Here is a 19,494-nt window from a genome sequence, read left to right on the forward strand (position 1 = left end):
TGGCACCACAAAGGTGCGGCCGAGGGCTGCGAATGAGCAGCCTTTGACTAGTGGACGAAGCGGTGTGTGTACGCTGGCCAAGTGCTACAATTCACGGAATCACAGAGTATTCTAAGTTGGAAAGGACCCATTTCGAGTCTAACTCAGCCGTGCGCAAGGACAGCGCGAAGAATCACCATTCACTTGAGAGCATTGATGAGTAATTCACACTTCTTGAATCTTACACAGCTGATTTATTTTTTAGAAGGCTATTGTCCATTATTTTTTGGGGCAAGAAACTTAAAACAACCCGTTACAAAAAAAAAAAAAAGCAATGCCATTTTAACATGAATTTTGTTAATTCTGGGGACAATGACTGGGAGGCAGCCAAAAGCAACTGATGGAAGAAAAAGGCATGGAAGATGAGAAACAGACATAATCCCCAAATGCTGGTTTGTTGTTCCATGTGTAGGCAAAGTGATGCGCTGGTTAGGGCTATTTATTGTGGCTATTAAATTCTTTGAAATGTAGCCTTCTATGGAGGCAGCAACCAGTGAGTAGTTGGTGCTAAAATAAAAACTGTGGTTAACTGATGAACAGTCTGGCCTACAGAGAAACAAATCCCTCTCTCCTTTTAAGGTTTTCCTTTCAGCAGGGTTAGGCGTAATGGATGTGTACCTCAAGTACAGCACACATGCTACAGCTTTTTCTGTAACCAACAGTAAGGCACTTTTAATGAAGAGGCTCTTTGAGCTGTGATAAGGAACCTGTGAGGGAAGACAATTTACCAGGGCCTGTAGCATTTTCAGAACTGTCCTGAGACTTGGCTGCGTTTAATACACCTATTTTTTAATGGTTCTGCGAATTGCTCTTGCAGGGACACCTTCCACTAGACTAGGTTGCTCAAAACCCCATCCAGGCTGGCCTTGAGCAGTTGCACAGCTGTTGTATCCACAGCTTCTCTGGGTAACCTGTGCCACTGCCTTACCACTCCCACAGTAGGAATTTCTTCATAATATCTAAACTAAACCTACCCTCTTTCAGTTTAAAGCCATTGCCCCTTGGCCCGTCACTACATGCCCCTGTAAAAAGTCACTCTCCTGCCCTCTTGCAGCCCCCTACCCATAGGTACTGGCAGGCTGCTGTATGATCTCAGGCCTCCCTCATCTCCTGAGTGAACTGCCCCAGCTCTCTCAGCCTTCAGGAGAGGTGCTCCAGCCCTCTGGTCCTCTGGACTTGCTTGAGCAGGTCCTTGTCCTTGTTGTGTTGGGGCCCCAGAGGTGGACACAGCACTGCAGGTGGACTCTCACAGAGCAGACCAGAGGGGCAGAATTTCCTCCCTCCTCCTACTGGCCACTCTGCTTGGGATGCAGCCCAGAACATGACTGGCTTTCTGTGCTGTGAGCTGTCATTGCTGGCTCATGTCTAACTTCTCATCCTTCAGCATCCCACTCCAAGTTCTTCTCCTCAGGGCTGCTCTCAATCCATTCTCTGCCAGCCTGTGCTTGTGCTTGGGATTGTCCAGGTGCAGAACCTTGCACTCGGCCCTGTTGAACTTCATAAGGTTCATACAGGCCCACTTCAAACCTGTCCTGGTCCGTGTGGATGGCATCCCTTCCCTCCAGTGTGCTGACCACACCTCTCAACTTGGTGTTGTTGGAAAATTTGTTGAGGGTGCACTCAATCCCACTGGCACCAACAAAGATTTGTGGGATGTAAGCTGATATAAGGTATGTGGTATCTATCTTATTGGGACAGAAAAAGTTCTACTACAGTTCTCTATTGTGTTTAAGACAACATGCTATGTGCCCAGATGGAAAAAACAAACTATAATGTGAAACTTTTTGAAAATATATTGTAAAATGTTTCAAATATATTTTCCTGATGGCAAATAGTGCAAGTTCTTTCTAAGTTTTGTTCACTCCTTGTCTTGCCAGATGTGACATTTGAGCTATGGGCTGTGTGATTCTTCAGTGGAACCCCTTGGTACAGGCACCTGTGCTTTGAAACACACCAGACCTGTGGCTTTCTAAGGGTATTCACATGAAACACAAGCTGACAGGTTTCTGTCTCCTCTGACTCCATGACTTCGTGTGGTAATTTACCTTGTAAAATTTAACTTCCTTTTTATACAATTTGTTCAGACCTCTAAGGCACATTGGCACCTCTGAGCTGCCTTTGATGTTTTAGAGATACTATCTTTTGCTACAAAGCAATAAAAAATACCAAAAATATTTCAATTTATATGCTTATTATTGTCATAGGAGACAGTAGCTCTGGTCATGACACAAACTGCTGCTTTATTTGAATACAGCAGCAGTCCAGAAAATTTACAATGACATATGAAGCTCAAGACAAATGGGCAAATACATAAAGACAAAGCATCACAATAATACTGTGTCATCACTGGCCCAAGCCAGACTCTTGGTGACTGCTATCAGGCGTTCTCACTGTTCAGTAAATTGGCTGACTAGTTGTACATCCTCTGAGCACTAACACAGAAAGGAGGAATCGGTAGGAAAGTCTGTGGTTGATAGTCAGCAGTGAAATCGGATTGTCCGATCAGGGAATGCCACTCCTAAGAGTTACAAAATGGTAATGTAATCTCAGTTCCAAGGATTTATTAGGAATGAAGAAACCTCAGAGTGAAATTGTCTTTAATCTCTTCAAAAGCTGGAGCACAAGCTTGCACAAGTCAGTGGTTGTATTTACTATCTTTGGCCTGGTTCTTTACATGCAGCTGGTGCTTTGAAACAGACACGCATCTACAGCAGCTGCTTTTCCTTTTAAAACCTTGTTCAGTTTTACAACCCCTTTGAATGGATTTTGTCAATCCGTGAGTGGGACAAGGCTCAAGGGAGCTGTGTAAAGGAATGCTTCAGTAGATGGCACTCTCCCTCTGAAGGAGGATGGGCAAATACCTCAGCCAAGGAATTAGATGCAGTGAGAACAGCTTCATTTATGCTCTACAGAAATCACAGTGAATGCACATAAAGCTCTGCCTAGCTATGCAACGAAGTAACCCCTGGCAGATTTCCACAAATTTGGATCTATCATGTCCTCACATCTGGCTTCCTCCCTGCTTGAATGACTGTAGTCTGTTTATGTTCAGCTGAACTCCTCCTGAATTTGTAACACACACACACACACACACACACACACGTACGCACATGTATTTTTTATATCTATTTTGTGTATTTTGTGTATATATATGCATCTGTACCATATACACCATATATCCATATGTGTGTACATAGATATATATAAAAGAGCTCAGTGGTAATATAAGTTGCATACATTAGACTCAGAATTTCCAATTGTTCTTTCCCAATATTTTTTTTTCAAATTGTTTATTTTATTCTACAATTCTGTTAATGGTAGGTCCATTTTGAGAATTTAATTCCCTTGATTTGTTGTTGGCTTTTTGTTGTGACTATTTTCTGTTCTGACTATTTTATAGTCAGAAAATTTCATAGATCCAGTTTAAAGAGTACTGAATTAGTACAAGTGAGGAGGCCTCAGCTGCAGGTATGGGAACAATGAAGACCCGCTAGGCTATGGGGAGCTACAACCTTTTCAACCAAATCTCTTGCTAAACAAGCACCAATGCACAGCCATCGTGCATCTTTCTAAACTGTACAGTGCTTTCCTCACTGATGAACAAGAGGATGAGAGAAGAATATGAAAGAAATATGTATAAGACAAAGTTGCAATAAAAAGATTACATGGAACAAATTTATAAAAAGCAAATTTAATTAGTTAAATTTTAATTGAACTAATTAATCAATTTAATTAGTTCAATTTTTTAACACTTTTGGATTCTTGAATAATGTGAGTATATTCTTTTAATTTACTGCTTTTAAGTACCTTTTTTCTTATTTGACTGGTACACAACTACACAAGTTCTCAGTCACTGCCTCTCCCCTACACTCTGCAAAAAGCCTTTCTCCATTGATTAAAACTACAGGGATAACAGTATTTTTAAAATCCAGAACCAGGAACTAGGAGTTTACTACCATAGTTCAAATAAATTTGACTTTTTTCCCCCGAATATTTATGTCAGAGCCTGAGGGTGTTTGGGGGCCTGATAGCATGAAGAGACCCTAGGTCATGTATGAAAGAGGACTAGAAAGAGTATTTGTGTACATCTCTCCTGTGACAGACAACTTTTGAGCAGTCAAAAGTTATGCACCATTGCCATCTGGATAAGAGAATTTCTGTTAAAAGAAGCAGTTCAAGCACTGACATGCTGCATAAGCAAAATGGTAGATTAATAAGTATATTTTTTTACATTTTCTGAGTCAAAACGAAACAAATCTACTGTGAGTGTCAGGTGCTTAAGGGACTGTACCCAAAAGCAGCATTTTCTGTCATTTGCAGAGAAACTATATGCCAGATTAAATGCTGGACCAGTGGAAGCTTTCTGTTTAGCTACAGAATCCATCTGTTTTTTTGGCAAATAGATTTAAACTCCCAAATGCATTTATACAGAATTCCAAATAGCTTTCAAACAGTAAGGTTACTTCTTGGAAGTCTCTTTTGCACCAAAAACTGAATGGAAATGGGTTGGAGAGGCTTTTTTAACACTGTACAAAGGAACAGATTTTTCTTTCCCCTTGGAGACAAAAATCAAGATATTGAGTGTGGGACATGTACTATTTGAAGCATGTTCTGTACAGGAATAAAAGCAAAAATAGTCTAACATTATTATGGTACTACTATTTTTTTCCTCTTCTGCAAACTTGAGCTGACATTTTATTCAATTAATAAGGAAATTTATCAAGGTCATGAAACCAATCAAAAACATTTGATTTATAGTTTCAACTCTTATCTTTATAGCAGCTGTTGTGATTTCAGAGAATGTTTGAAGATCCGTGAACCGCCTTCCACACTGGCTTTCAAGTATTTGTTTCAAATCAAAGAACAATTGGCCTGACTGAGTCATCAAACTATGTATCAGCACACCTGAGTTTTATGCCTTCAGGCAAATTATAGCCTAATTTTCAAGTGTCATGCACTTCTTTAACTCCCACTTATCTAAAACAGAATTGCAAGATCTTGGCATCTCTGAAACTTGTTTTTAAACCATTTTGGTAATATCTTTACAGATGCATTGGGAAGCTGTTTTTAGTGTTCGCAGTACATTTTGAAATGTTTAGTAAGAACACTACGGAAATGCAGTCATTGCTAGCACATGTATCATTGAAACAATCCTGTTGTTTTCTCATCTCAGTGCAATACAGTTCAAGTTACCTTTAAAGAACCTCACAATTAACCATTACAGTTTATTAGACAGAGCAGAGCAAGAGAGAGAAGGAGCATGTGATGGGTAGCAGGCTTTTAGGATGAAAGCTGAAGGGTGGAAAATGATGAGCGAAGGTGAAGAGCAAGTGGTGGCAGAAGTAGGACCTGGCAATCACAAGGGTTCCCTATTTTTTAGAAGACCACTACTGAAAGGATCCAGAAAACATGATGGGAAAATAGACATACTAGCCTAGCTTTTGATAACATTAAGAAGCCAGACAGAGATCAGAACTCAATGGATTTGCAGAGCTGGTCAAGGAAGTAGACAGAAAAATCAAAATCACAGTTCTTTGTAATGAATTGCATTATGTATTAGAAGCATCATATCTTTTGGTTTACCAGTGTAGGTAAGCTTATTTGTGACCGGTGGTATTTGTGATTAAGAAAATTACATCAAGAGAAAAAAAAGCAGTTGTTGGACATACCAGAGGGATTTGGGTGAGTCTGTTCATGAGTGTTTGGAGATGGCTGCAGAACAAAGGGTTGATTTTCAAACATGCTTTATTTAGAAAATAAAGATTCATTAAAGGACAGAGGTGAAAACTTACCAATAAATGTATCAAATACAATCATTAGAATAAATCCACCAAATCTATGAATAAGAAATTAATAAAAGTGATTAACTTTCAGCAGACTAGTACCTACAGGATCCCTAATTAAGGTGACCGTGAATCAAACCAGTTTTTACTGGAATCCTCAATATTACAAAAATCACCTCATGCTGCAAGAATTAAACCAGGGTCATTTGTAAATCTCTTCAGCCAAGGGTGGGCACATGTACTAGACTGGTGAATTAAGCAAAAGGAGAACTGAACATTTTCCTTTACTACCTCTTTCTGCATAAAAACAGCAAATAATTTTTGCATCCTCCCATTTCTAACTTATCCAGCCCACTCAGCAGGACTGGCTTGGCAGGAAGAAAATCGTGCTAAATTCATTTGGCCGCCGTCTTTTTTTTTCCCTGTTTTCTATTCTTGCTGATTTGCAAAGTCTCAGGTGACTGAGTTATAAGTTGTTTGTCCAACAGCTCCTTTGTTCTGATCTGTGCTTCAGCAAAAACTGGAAAAACCTGTTCGCTTGCTCTTTTTTTTTTTTTCATCTTCCTCTCTCCAATTGGTAGCTGCAGCTTGTACACATGCAGACAAGGTGGTGCCTACCTTTCATGTGGAAAGCTGCCTTACAAAAACAGGTTGCATTTTCCATTATCCCAGAGTTTTTCTAGTCTCATACGGGCTTGTATGATCCATAACCTAAACTCCATTTGCTCTCTATGAAATGTGTTTAGGTCATTATCTTACTTCTCTTCAAGTGAAAGGAAGGTGTGTCTCCGGTGCACTCATTTTAAATAATAATTTATGAACTTCAGGAGATCTGCAGAAACCAGCCTTGTGAAATGTATTTTTTTGGACACAGAAGTCTGTCTGCCTTACAGCATCTGTGCGTGGTGTGGTGTTAATATCTGTAAGACAGAACAAACAGTGAGGAGGCAAGCTAGTGCAAAAAGCAGACAAATTGAGAAGAAACTTTTTTTTCCATCTCCTTACTTTTCTTCTTGCTTTGTGCTGCTGCTGCAACAAGAATGGGTCAGCTATGTGGACGATGCATGCAGCTCCTGCGGGACTTCATAGGCTTTGTTCAGAGGATGTCCTCTGACTTGGTGCAAGGCATCAAGGAATGCTTAACTCTGATAAGCAATTGCTCCTGCTTAAAACAGAACAGCTCTAAAAACAGACAGCTGTACAAGCCCATCCTACAGCCTCATGAGAGAGTGACCGCACAGGAGTTTCTGCAGCATATTGAAACAGGTAAGAAGACTTTCTATTTCTAAAGGATTGTGAAAGAGCAAAGGGATTCATTTTGTGGGTTAAAAGCAAATTGCTATCTGCTCTGCTCTGGTATGGCATTGAGCAGCTTGGTGATGATGAGGAAAGGCCAGAACTACAGAGCATTTTCTTTGTGTACATGACACCAAGGGCTCAAGTCGTGCAACAGTTGGATCTGGGTAGAAGTGGTCAGTAACTTTCTTGCTCTGCCACCACTGTTAATATATAACCCATGTAAATATGTTTCATAAAAGTGAGTCCTTCTAGAAATGAAAGTTACTTTTTTGAAATCAGTCAAAAGGAACAGACAAAATTGGACATAGGCTTTGATAGGACTGGATGCTACGTGAGTGCTGAGCTGTAAGTGGGCAGATCACAGTGTGATGTGCACAGTTGTGCACCTCTGTGTTGGCTGAACACTGGGACTTATGCTAGGAATGTCTGGGCTATACATGGGGAAGATCAAAGTCACCCTGGGACAAGCATCATTGAGCTCTCAGGATTCCAAGCAACCGTGCTTTTGTGCAAACGTTTGAGACATCAGGCTTAATCGCAATCATGGGATTCTGTTTGAATCAAAGTAAATGCATGTCTTCATCTATCTCCTTAACTTTACAGGTTATCTGCCTATTTCCTCTGTTTTTCTGTTTGTGATATCCTCTTTGTCCTGTTCTAGGATACAATATCAATAGGAAAACTTGGGTTTTTATTTCACTTCTGCAATCATCTTGAATGAGTATTTTGTTGGTTGTCCAATCTAAAAATAGTCCTTATCTTGAGATAAAGGGGTCATTCCTTGATTGGTTTTGCTTTGTCTCACAACTAATTTGGTATACTTTATGTTTAACAGCTTTGGGCTAAAGCTACTACACAAAATTGCATAGTCCCCTACTTTGGTTTGTGTGAAGGGTGTGGAACTACTATTCATTTACTTGTCCTTTTTGGGAACATGAAACAATCTTGTAAGGGGAACCAGGAGAGACATTTTTCCTTGGTGTGACATGGTTAATTCTATTTGAAATGATCTGTCATGGAATAACCTTTGGAATAATTGCTCTGGTGACTCTGGTTTTTGGGAACATGTGTGGATTAGCCTCAGATGGTATTAGCTGGTGCCATTATCCAGTGAATGTAGTGGGTCCTGTGCTGCTGATAAGGTTCACTGATTGTTGCACCTTTAGTGCTGGTTTAAATCCTGACATTCATATCTAGAATAGGAACAGATCTTTCAGCTTGTTATACAGTGGAGATCTTCCAGGGCTGAACTTCCTCTTCCAAAGTCCAGCGTGCTCCTGACTCTATAGGAGCCTGTCTTGGCAGTATCCCCGCACAGCTGATGGCTGAGATGTAATAAAGGGGAGGCCAGAATGGTTCCTTGTAGTAGCCACTGGTGTTCCCTGAAAATAATAAATGTGTGTTTTCCTGAGAGATCCTTTCCTCTCTGAGATCAGTCATTAAAACTCTGCTCTGTCTTGGATCCATGGGAGTTGGGGTACAGCAGCAGGAAACCTAGGGCTTCACTGACAACAGTGCACATGACAATGAGGGGTTTCAGGGAGGTCCCACTGTCTGTGACAGGACACATACAGCACCCAGGAAGCAGAACCAATCTGGTTGTCTGGATGGCCAAATCTTACTGCCTAGACAAATGGAGGCAGGGAAGCCTCACAAAGAGAACCAAGACACATCCCTCTTACTTTAACACTCACCTTTTATTTTATTCCAAGAGGGAACAAGCCTATCCTCAAAACAAAATATAATAAACAAAATATAATAAATAGGAACAAAATCTAATAAGCAAAAAGACAGTGTTTGGGCAATTTGGGTGCAAGGAGAGACTTCATCATTGATCATCACACTCATCTGTTAACCAGGGCAGCAAATTTTGATATTTTGAGCAGGTGAAAATTTTGAGTGGTTTGAGTTTTATCACTCTCCCAGACAAAACCATATTTAGAAGAATCAGATAGATTCAGGTTCAGATAGTGAAAGGAACAGAATTAAATCACATGAAGAGATTTTTTTGGGTTTTTTTTTGTCTAAAACCTTGCACACCCAGGCAAGTCCTTCCCTTTGTGTATACTACTAATTATTTTTAAAAATTATCTTTATATGAAGCAGTTCTGTGAAGCTGACTTGCCTAATTCTGAGGGTAGGAGTTTGCTAGTCTTGACATGTCAGCAACTTCTAATGGCTTGAGATATTGGCTGTGTTTTGCAGTGAGGCATGAACACTCGTGCTTCTCACATCCCTCACATTTCTTTGTCTCGTGGGAGGTAATATCTAGATATTTTTCACAGAGATATTTCAATCATTATAGCACAGCTTTAATCTATTGCCTGAAAATATATCTTAAAATTGTGTGCTCCACCAGTTGATCAATCATACATTGCCTTTTTAACTTTGTTTCATTCAGTGTCCCTTTCCTTTTCCTCTCTGCTGCTCCATTCCACATATTATATTATGCAGTGACTTACAGAAGTCATGCATGACTGCTATTGCTTGATGACTGTTGTTGAACATCTGGTTTATTCGTAGGGGAGCTACCATACTCAAGAACAGGTAGACTCATGCTAGAAATTTAAGCCTGAGTCAAGCCAGTTTGCATGTTGCTATTGCTTTAAATCCTGTATTTCAATACCCAAGACAGGAAACACAGTGAACTTCAGATATGGTAACTTAGAAATATATACTTTTTCTATACTTATAAATATATGTAGAAATACAAAATAAATTAGAAATATATACTCTTAACTAAGAACACCACATTCAGTATTTTAACAAAGATTCAGAAAAAGGTAGAGATTTTTGTGGAGAACAAGAACACCTGCATTTGTATTAGATAGCATAAAAGTGTCTAAAGGTTATAATTTATCTTGTTTCCAATCACTAGCTTTGTGAGCTTTACAAGAGGCATTGCCAAGGACAGGTTATTCCCAGTTCATCTATTGCTTCTGCTCATGGAAACATGAATAAAGATAGATGGGCTTTATGGAGTACAAAAATCCTTATGCATTTGGTTGGCTTTAAGTTTTAATTTCTTTTTGTAAACTAACCCTTTACAGATGTAGTTAAACCTGTGCTGTCATTTTACATCTTTAGATTTTGAAATGTCTCCACTGGGAAAGGACCCTCTGGAAGCCTTGAGGACCTTATCCTTTTCAGAAAACCCAGGTTTACAGCAGTCAGCTGCCCTCTATTACTTGCATATGAGTCAGCACAGTAAGTTATCTCAGTAAGCATTAGAAAATTTTCATGTAATTATAAATAAAAATATTATTTCAAACTGTGAAACTCTTTTTGATTCATTAAGCAAGTTTTTTTTTTTGCTTTCATGCCATGTTGTTTGCTAAGGAAGCTGGAAAACTATCATTGCCACATAGGCAGAGTCAGTTCTGGGTTTTGCTATCAGGAGATATCTCTTACGATTATGAAAGACTGTTACTTATGAAATTGTTACACTTATGTGAAGCTCAGCAGAACCCAAAGTATTTAAAGTTAGTGTATACTGAATCTCCTAAAAGCAACACAGTCAAACTATGGTGAAAGGAAATGGACATAGTGACCAATTAATGTTAAAAATTATATACAGAAGAGGACAATACTCCAGAAGATAGATTGTAGTGAAAAGTTATGAAGGACACATTCTTCTTTGTTCCAAATATTCTGTGGGATCACTTAGCTCTTAAGGTAGTTTGTTAATAGTTAGGAGTCAGCCTAGATATCCCAAATAAAATATCAGCAAGAGTTTGAATTCTACAAAAAGGTAAAAATACTAGCAATAAGCAGGTTGCAATTTATTTATTTATTTTAATTTTATTTCAAAAAGAATATTCTGTCACTTGGATTATAGCTTTATCCCATGTATTATTTGCTGGATAAAAAGTGCAGGTAGCCAACAAGGCAAGGACCTGCTGTGAGGCAGAATGACTTATTTGGTAGCAGGGCACACTGCGTCCCTTCCCATGATGTTTTTGAAGTACTTGATTATTCAAAACCTCTTCAGGAAACTTGCCCTGTTTGCCAGTGGCAGTGGAATTTTAATGAAGGTGAATACCACTCAACCTATGTATAGGAGCACCTCATGCTTAAGTCCATCAAGGGAAAAATGTGACTGTGATGAACAATAGGATTAATGAATATTGCCTCTCACTCTTGCAGTGAACATCCCCCTGCCTGTGGAACATCTGGAACCCTTCTATGCCTTACTACGTTCTGCTGACCTGGAAGTGCAGCAGATGTCTTCCTTGTCCCTTGTCAACTTCCTACTGGAAGGAAATAGTGAGTAATTAATGACACATCTCTCTTCAGGTGAAGAAGTATCTGTTTAGCTAGACTCAGACAGAAGGCACTTCTACACAAATCTAGATTCCTTTTTTTGTGTTCCTCATAGGACAAGTGTGAGTCTGATTCTGACTGCAATATACATAGCTTCTGGTGGCACCAAGATAGATCAGATCCCTCCAGCTACATTATGTAATGTGATGAGTTCTTGGATCTGTGTGCAAAGGCTGATGAATTATTCCCAGGCCAGTGTGGGAATTCTGTTCTCATTCTTGGATCTACAGACATTTTTCCTTTTAAACAACAGATACAGCTAATAGAAATAAACTCTATATACAAGACAGTGTTCATTTTCTGGTTATTTATGAACTGGACCTTAGTCTTAAATTGCTTGCAGAAAAAAAAAAGTTTAAATGCTTAGTACAATTGCTTCTATAACCAAAGGGGAAAATAGATATGAAATAGAATCTGGGAGATGCAGAAGAATAACTTCGCAATAAAGTTTATGTTGATAGACAGGGCAAGAACATGCCACACCTCATCAGCAGAGCCCTTGTTGCATCTACTACTGCTCTCCTGGTCACCTGGGCCACAACAAGTGTTCCATCCTGCAGTCCTATCATAGCAGAAGACAGGGTCAGTCTTCAGCGAAGCTGGCTTTTTTCTTTGCTTTCTTTCTTAAGGATTTTGCTGCAAATAATATCATGTCACTATTTACAAAGAAAAATGATACTTAAATGGTAGACCTCAGAAGAAAAAGAAAGGGGGGAGGGGGATTGCTGAGTAAGTTGTGAACGTATTGGAAACTGCAGTTGCTCTTGCCAAAATTAACCTGATTTGAGACCTTCTGGCCTAAAACCTCCAAACATCTGTTACAGTCTTTCATGCATCTGAAGGAGAATTAAGCAAGCCCAGCTGGAGACTGTGAGTGGCTTTCTGGCTGTTTCTATCTTAGTTCTATTTTGTATAATCGTAATGTAGATCGCCCAAGCAGTCAATGGATGATGTATTCTTTCCACAAAATCACTAACTCCTTACTTTTTTATTTGTCTATTTTTTCTTGAATTTTTGAATAGTTGACAAAGAATTAGTTGTCCAAATGGGTTTACTTGAGCCAATTCTGGATCTGCTTGAATCAGAGGATCCCACTGTCCAGTGTAATTCCTGTGCCTGCATCATGACTTTGGCTGTTTCAGGTGAGTGTTCTCTTTGCCTTTATCCTCAGCTGTGAATTCATTCAATTCTTCCATCATATTTTAAGATGATGCAACCTATTTGCAATTGGTTTGAGAGTCATAAGATGCAGCAACAAGTTTTGGTATTTCCACATCATAAATTCAACCTCCTGACATTCCAGTTATTTTTCTCAGTGTTTCTGACTTTGTGCTCTTATGATTACAAACCTTTTTCTGATTTTCATCCTAAATGTATGCATGACTGGCTTATCTTAATTAATGTCTGCATTGGCTTTTGCTTCAGGAGTTCTGTCCCTCTGATGTCTATGCTGATGAGGTTCCTTCATTTTACTAGACTGAGAAAGCCAAGGTCTTTTAAGACTCCTCTTGTAAGTGAGACTCTCCATTCATCTTCAGAGTCCTTCCGGGTATAAATTATATGTTCCAGGAATGGAACATAGCATTTGCATGTGCTGTATGGTGATACCACAGGCCTCAGGCAGTGGTGTTGTTACAGTGCCAAGATATAGATAAATGCTTCAGGAGTTCTGTTTTGGATTCATCTCTTCTGAAAGAGAAGTCACAAGAAATGTGCAGTATTTCAGCTGGGGTCTCATAACTGGACCTGTGCCTTTTATTGTGGCACATGTGGAAATATGTTTTGTGGTACATCTCATGGTAACACTTGCAGGTTTGGTGATTGTGCCATGGTGATATGGTCATCCTACAGCTGACTTAATCACTTAGGCTTGCTCCTCCTTTGCTGCTATTTCCAGCAGACACCAAGTAATCAAGGCTCTGTACCACAAATGTTTCCAAGTGCAGATCCCTGCATTTTGTACAGGTTTCATTCTGTTTCCATTGCTTCAGTATTCTGACTTGTCTCTTATTTGTAAAATATTCTGGTCTTCCACTGCATTGACAGTTCTACATTCGCATCTTTGTTTCAACTCTCTGATTCAAAGCACAGACTAGCCCTCATGGAATTCCATTTGTAGCCTCTTCCCAGGTGGTCATTTCCATTCAGCAAAATTTGCTTCCAGTTTGCTTTCAGTCAGTTTTTTATCCATCATGTACTACTTGCATTTGTCACCATCTTCTGCTTATGAATATGAATATTTCATATAATGATATTAATATTTTCCTGGTATCCAGACAGGTAAGTTCAGCCACAGTTACCAAAAGAGAGGTTATTATGTTAGTCTGTCCTACTCTACCTTGTGCAAACTTGTAGTTCTCCAGTACAAACTGTGTACAAGTCTGTAGAAAAGCTGTGTTTTCACATTTGTTTCCCTTCCTGTAGCCAGCTTCCTTCTCCAGCATGGGAAGGTGCAGTCTGGTGTCCCAGAAGGCTGAGGGAAGCATGATGAAAGTGTTAATTTCTCATTTAAGTATTTATGTTGCAAAGGAGGAGTGGATAAGCAGGATCCAACCACATGAAAGTGCTGATTTGCATTTTATACCACCTTTTTATTTTATTTTCAGGTTTTTAAACACTTCTCCCTTAGGAGCTTATTTTTAAGCATTGTACATTATTGTCAGGTTAAGAATTCCACATACTGTATTACTTTGTGTGGAATGCAAATTGCCTCATTTAAATGTCTTAATTAGTCATGGCATCACTAAACTTATAGGTACCTGGCTCTAGAAGGACTTTCTTTGTGTAGGATCACTGAAGTTAAGCCCCTAAAAATTACAGAGAGATGTCCCTTCACCTGTTTTAAACAGCCCACAGAGAAAGTGATTTGTTTGGGCACCTAAGGATGTTACTTAGTCCTGAAGACACTCATAGCCTTCTAGATGTCTAACCTGGAGTACAGGGGACCCTCAGCCACTGCAGATCCAGGCCACCTTCATTCCCTGTGGTCTTTTTTGCCTCTGCACACTTCCTCAAGCGCCAATGTCCTTCTGAGCACAAGTACGCCAAATTAAGCACTCAAAGAGCTTTCAAAGCTGAACATAGAGGTAGGCAGTCCTGCATAGGCTGGGTTGCTCCCTGGTGTTTGATCAGTGTTGAGGATCTCCGTCACAGTTTAACTAGAATTTAAATGGGCTGGATCCATTTATTTGTTTTTCAGACTATCTTCAGATACCAAAGCAATGAGACTAAAGCAAGAGGCAATTCTCCAGGGTTTATTTTAATTTTAGCTCACAGACTCTGGATATTTTTAAGTGTCTGCTTGAGAAAAGTATCCTGTTCAGTCATATCCTTCAAGAAGACCATTTATGCAAAAAAGATAAATATGGAAGCACAACCAAATTAGGAAGATCCTTAGATGGCTTTAAGGTGACTAAAATTCTGCATCTAAGAATGGTCTTAATTCTGTTGCAACAAGCATGCAAGACTATGTACAGAGTGAAACTGTTTAGCGGTGTTACTGCAGGTCATGTGTAAACTAAGTGTCTCCCAGCTGCAATAGGGACCTGAAAATAAGAACAAACTAACCCATTCAGAGGAAAACTATTTGAAGCTTAGTTTGTTCCAACACCAGCATTTGTCCATGCAGCAAAAGGACACATGCATAGTTGCAATTATCTGCAGCTTTTTAATCACTGAGTGAAAGTGAGTGAATCAGTTCTGAGATAAGAACTCAGAGTACTTCAGAACTAAATGTTCACATGTTGGGGGTTTAGGGGGGCCTGAACATCTGCTTTAAGCTAAAACAAGGAGGTTGCACTGAGTGTAAAGTACATTCAAACTTGTTCTGATGGGAATTTTTAGGCACACAAATGTCAGAGAGTGGAAAGAAAGAATTTATAAATTAGTGAGCTATTCAAACACAGCTTGAGTAGATGTTGATTTCCCCACTTTAGAGGAGTGTCTCAAACACATGGCTTCCTTCTAAAAGCATTCCAGGGGGTATCACTGGTTGCAGTGGCATCAGTGGAGGGACTACATTTTTTTAAGATAAACAAGTAGTCCAGGACAGAAACATGATCTATCCTGCCACTTCACATACAGAGATGGCAATAGTTACACATCTTGCTGAGATAGATTTCCCCATCCAGTCTGTCATCATAAACTGGTAAAACAAGTGTTCAGGCACAATATCTGATAGAAGAAAGAATTTGCCCAAGTTTTGTCCAAATGTTCATAATTCCTTTTCTCAAGGTCAGGTTCTTTTCCACATTCACAAACATTCATGGAGTATATTGTGTACAAGAATAAGGGAACCAGTGATATCTAAATTTTTTCTTAATCTTTTTACTTCTTTTTTATTCACCTGAGTAGTTTGCATCACACCCATTGGAGTCATACAAAAGACTTTCTGCTTCTACTGAGAGAAACAGAAGAATGGTATGCAGGCAGATTAGATTAGAGAAGGGCTTGTCTATGAAAAGGACCAGAATATTTCACCAGAATAATAGCTTCCCACATGGAAAAGCTATTTTAAATAGATTACTCTTCCCAGAACAATTATTTTGCTCAATTTTTTTTCAGAATAAAAGTTATTTACTTGAGTATATACTAATAGGAAGACAGAAAATTACTTGCCCTGGAATATTAAACTGATACTCTCTGAACTATACTTGAATAAACATCCTGGCTAATCTGTCTAGTGAGTCAGTTTCTCACTATATAGGCTTTAGGTATAAAACTAGCAGCTTTGTTCTCATAACTCTCCAAGTTAGTTAGCACCTGAAGATTTATCTCATCCAAATACCTTTCTTTTTTTTTGTTCTGTCTGCATCCTGTTTCTTTCAGGAAACTTCCACAGACTGGCCATTGTTTAAATTGTGCATAAATATTGTTAATTTTACAGAAATAAGTTCTTTTCTCACCAGTTTTTCATCCAAGAGTCCTAAGAGATTCTGCTGCCCTTTTTTAAGTTCTCCTTGTACTCCAGGATGTTGAATACAACTGTACAACTTAATACATTGCCATGCAAGGAATCACCACCACTTCAAAAAAGCATTATCTTGTCAAATTTAATTCCAATGGTTAAATCAAATTCTGTCCTTAGAAACCTCTGCACTGTTTGTAGATGTCAAGTGAGTAATACAGGGACATTCCAAGAAGGAACTTGGCCCTGAATATACCCTACTAAATTAATTAAACCTTACCTGCAGTTAATTATGTAGTTTTTTGTTATCACACTGTGAATAGGTTGATCAGACATACCAAGGGTATGAAGCAAGACTCTCTGTTAACCTGTTAAAAGGATCTTAAAGATATTTTAATTATCCTAGTCAGAAAGCAAAAGCATTGAACCAGCTGTGATTTATGGCTAATCCAGAAATCATGAATTGGTTTCCTTCCTGTTAAGCTCTCAGAATTTTTAAGAGTTTCCTTTGAGCATGCAGAGAAATCAGAGAAGGGAACACCAAGGGATAAGTCCTGCTGGTTGTCCTGCTTGTGGTTCACAGTAAGATGGCAGTAAATATTTATTTCTTTCTCTGATTTTCTCCAGAGTCCAACCGAGAGGCTATTGGTGCTGCTAGAGGAGTTACACCCCTACTGTCTCTTGCCAATTCCTATGATCCCAGAGTCCAGCAAAATGCAGTTGGTGCTATTCTGAACCTAACACAATCAGGTATTTTCAGACTAATGGTTTACCTAAATTGCCAAAAGAAAACTCACTGATAGAAAAATAATCCTAAAGTTTAAGGCAAGAATAAAAGCATATCTGAGCAACAAGTTATTTCCTCTGCTTATGGCATTCATATTGGTACCACAGGTTGATGATTTAAGTTTAACTGATACAGGCCCTTTTTTGCCTAGTAGCAAAACAAAATAGCTTGATTTTCAAATCCAAGGGGCTAGTGTATGAATATTTAAACAATCAGTCAACGAAATAGGAAAAAAATTAGCTATTTGTTAAAGAAATAATTTAGCCTAAAAAAATAGCAGGACATTTGGTGTACTTTAAAGCAATCTCAGGAGCTTATCCAACAAAGTTGAGCTTTAAGAGCTTTTCGCTTGTTCTGACTAACTCAGTGCTGGAATATGCTATGTATAACGATCATGGGTCAGACATTAAAGGCTCCTGGAATATCTGCAAACAGCTTTATCAAAAGTAGTACTTGGTCCTCTGCAATTATATGTAGACTACCATAATTAACTCTGAAATAAACAAGCATTAAATTTCACCTACCAAGACGATACCATTATTCCACAGAGCTAAACGATAAAGTCACAAGTAACATCTCTGAACTCTGTTCTGCAAGGAAACAGTTGGCAAGAACTTATACAGTTGGCTATTACATTTCTGGTATTATTCAGAATATTTTAAATAATTTGTTTTTAAAACACAGAAATCATAGTGAAGATTCTACCTGAGGCATTTCAGCTTCTCCAGCAATTCAGACTCTCAGAGCAGTTTTTAGCATAAAACCATCAAAAGCTTAATCAGACAGCCTGCTAGTCTTTTTGCTAAAATATCTGCATACTGCTACATTACGCAAGCTCTAAATTATATACTCTCCAGTCACACTGACTGGCATATATTTGGACAGCATCAGCACTCTTTAGAACCCAAGAACTGTGCACATCCCTTTTGAATGGTGCCTCCAGATGAGAGGGAGGGAAGGAGGAGACACTTTTACGTTTTCTTTTTAATGGCAGAGAAAATCCAACAAGTTCTATGCAAGGAAGGAGCCCTACCAGTTCTTGCCTTGCTGCTGGAATCTCCTGACTCAGAAGTCCAGGTATGACTAAAATAGGTCAGATTTTAAAACAGTAACATCGTGACTGTAAGGAGAGCACAAACCTCAGTATGCAGAAATGAAAAAGGGGAAAAGGAGGAATGGTTTCACTAGTGAAGTGGAAAAACATGGGAGAGCATCTTGGTGAAACTCAGCTCAGTCACATAATAAATATTAAAAGACCCAATTTGTCTCACTGCACAGGAGAAAGTTTATGATGCAAAACTTCTTCTGCCAGCACACATTAATGCATGCACAGGGTTGTTCGTGGGTACCTTCTAGTGTTTTTCAGATGATCAGACATGATGCAGATAGGCCTCTTCCTCTGGGTTTTGGTTTTTTGTTTTGTTTGGGGTATTTTTGCATCCTAACTTTGATCATTCACTCTAAGCAATGTTACTAAGTATTCTGAGAAGACAAGTTGAAAAGATCTTTTTCTTGTTGTTGTAAATATCTGTAAAACATCCTATTTTATGCCTATCACAGACACCTGTTTGTGATTCTGCACACTCAGCAGAGAGCTTGTCTTAGTGCAAAAGTGTGCTGATAAATAAACTATGAATCAGAGTTGTAAGCCTTATACTCTGCTAGTTTGTTTATTCAGTCCTTTGAGTAGCACAAATTTTTTTTGCCCCATCAGTTTAATTATCTCTACTCAGATTTTTTTAGGTTTCTGAAGGGGTGGACCCTCTGGAGTTGCTTTCTGCAAACTGTTTCTGCATTTTTAGATTGCTCTGAGATTCATCTTAAAATTTCCATCTCTGTAGCTCAACCTGTTTCTTGTAATTATACCTCCCTAGTGATAGATATGTGTATATTTATATGTGTAGTCCTCCCTAGCGTTAATGGTTAGGACCTTTGGAAATGATCTCTTGGCATGCTAGGGCAATAGCTACATCCAGCTTGAGTAAATCAATGTAAACATATAATACAATAAATGCAGATGACTTAACTTAGATGCCAGCAGCAATGTCATTGCAGCAGCAGAGCATGTTCCCAAACAGCCAGGGTCCTAATGAATGTGCTACACGCCCCAGCAGGATTGCTGGAGCAGCTACAGCATGTTGTGTCAACCCTATAAACACCCTTAGGATGAAAAAGCATGTTATTTTCATCGGTTTTAAATCCGAGCATTTCTCCAATTTATTTGTATTCTCTTCAGTGTGTCACCACTGTGACCTTTCTCTCTATGTTTTTTCTTGGTTCTTTGCAGTATTACAGCTGTGCTGCCCTGAGCAACATGGCAGCCAATGTTCAGCACCACAAAGCCTTGCTGAGACCCA

General features: G+C 39.0%; 1 protein-coding gene across 1 annotated transcript in view; it reads left to right on the top strand.

Annotated features, from left to right (window-relative positions):
* Positions 1 to 6,577: 6,577 nt before the first annotated feature.
* LOC102040370 (vacuolar protein 8-like) overlaps positions 6,578 to 19,494 on the top strand; it is a 25,444-nt gene continuing 12,527 nt past the window's right edge. The window contains exons 1-7 of the mRNA XM_031056273.1: positions 6,578 to 7,088; positions 10,209 to 10,328; positions 11,268 to 11,387; positions 12,467 to 12,586; positions 16,978 to 17,100; positions 18,132 to 18,214; positions 19,425 to 19,494. Of these exons, the coding sequence (XP_030912133.1) occupies positions 6,863 to 7,088; positions 10,209 to 10,328; positions 11,268 to 11,387; positions 12,467 to 12,586; positions 16,978 to 17,100; positions 18,132 to 18,214; positions 19,425 to 19,494 (862 nt within the window). The 5' untranslated portion in view covers positions 6,578 to 6,862. The remainder of the gene's footprint in view (positions 7,089 to 10,208; positions 10,329 to 11,267; positions 11,388 to 12,466; positions 12,587 to 16,977; positions 17,101 to 18,131; positions 18,215 to 19,424) is intronic.

Source organism: Geospiza fortis, unplaced genomic scaffold (assembly GCF_000277835.1).
Source record: "Geospiza fortis unplaced genomic scaffold, GeoFor_1.0 scaffold162, whole genome shotgun sequence".
NCBI lineage: Eukaryota > Metazoa > Chordata > Aves > Passeriformes > Thraupidae > Geospiza > Geospiza fortis.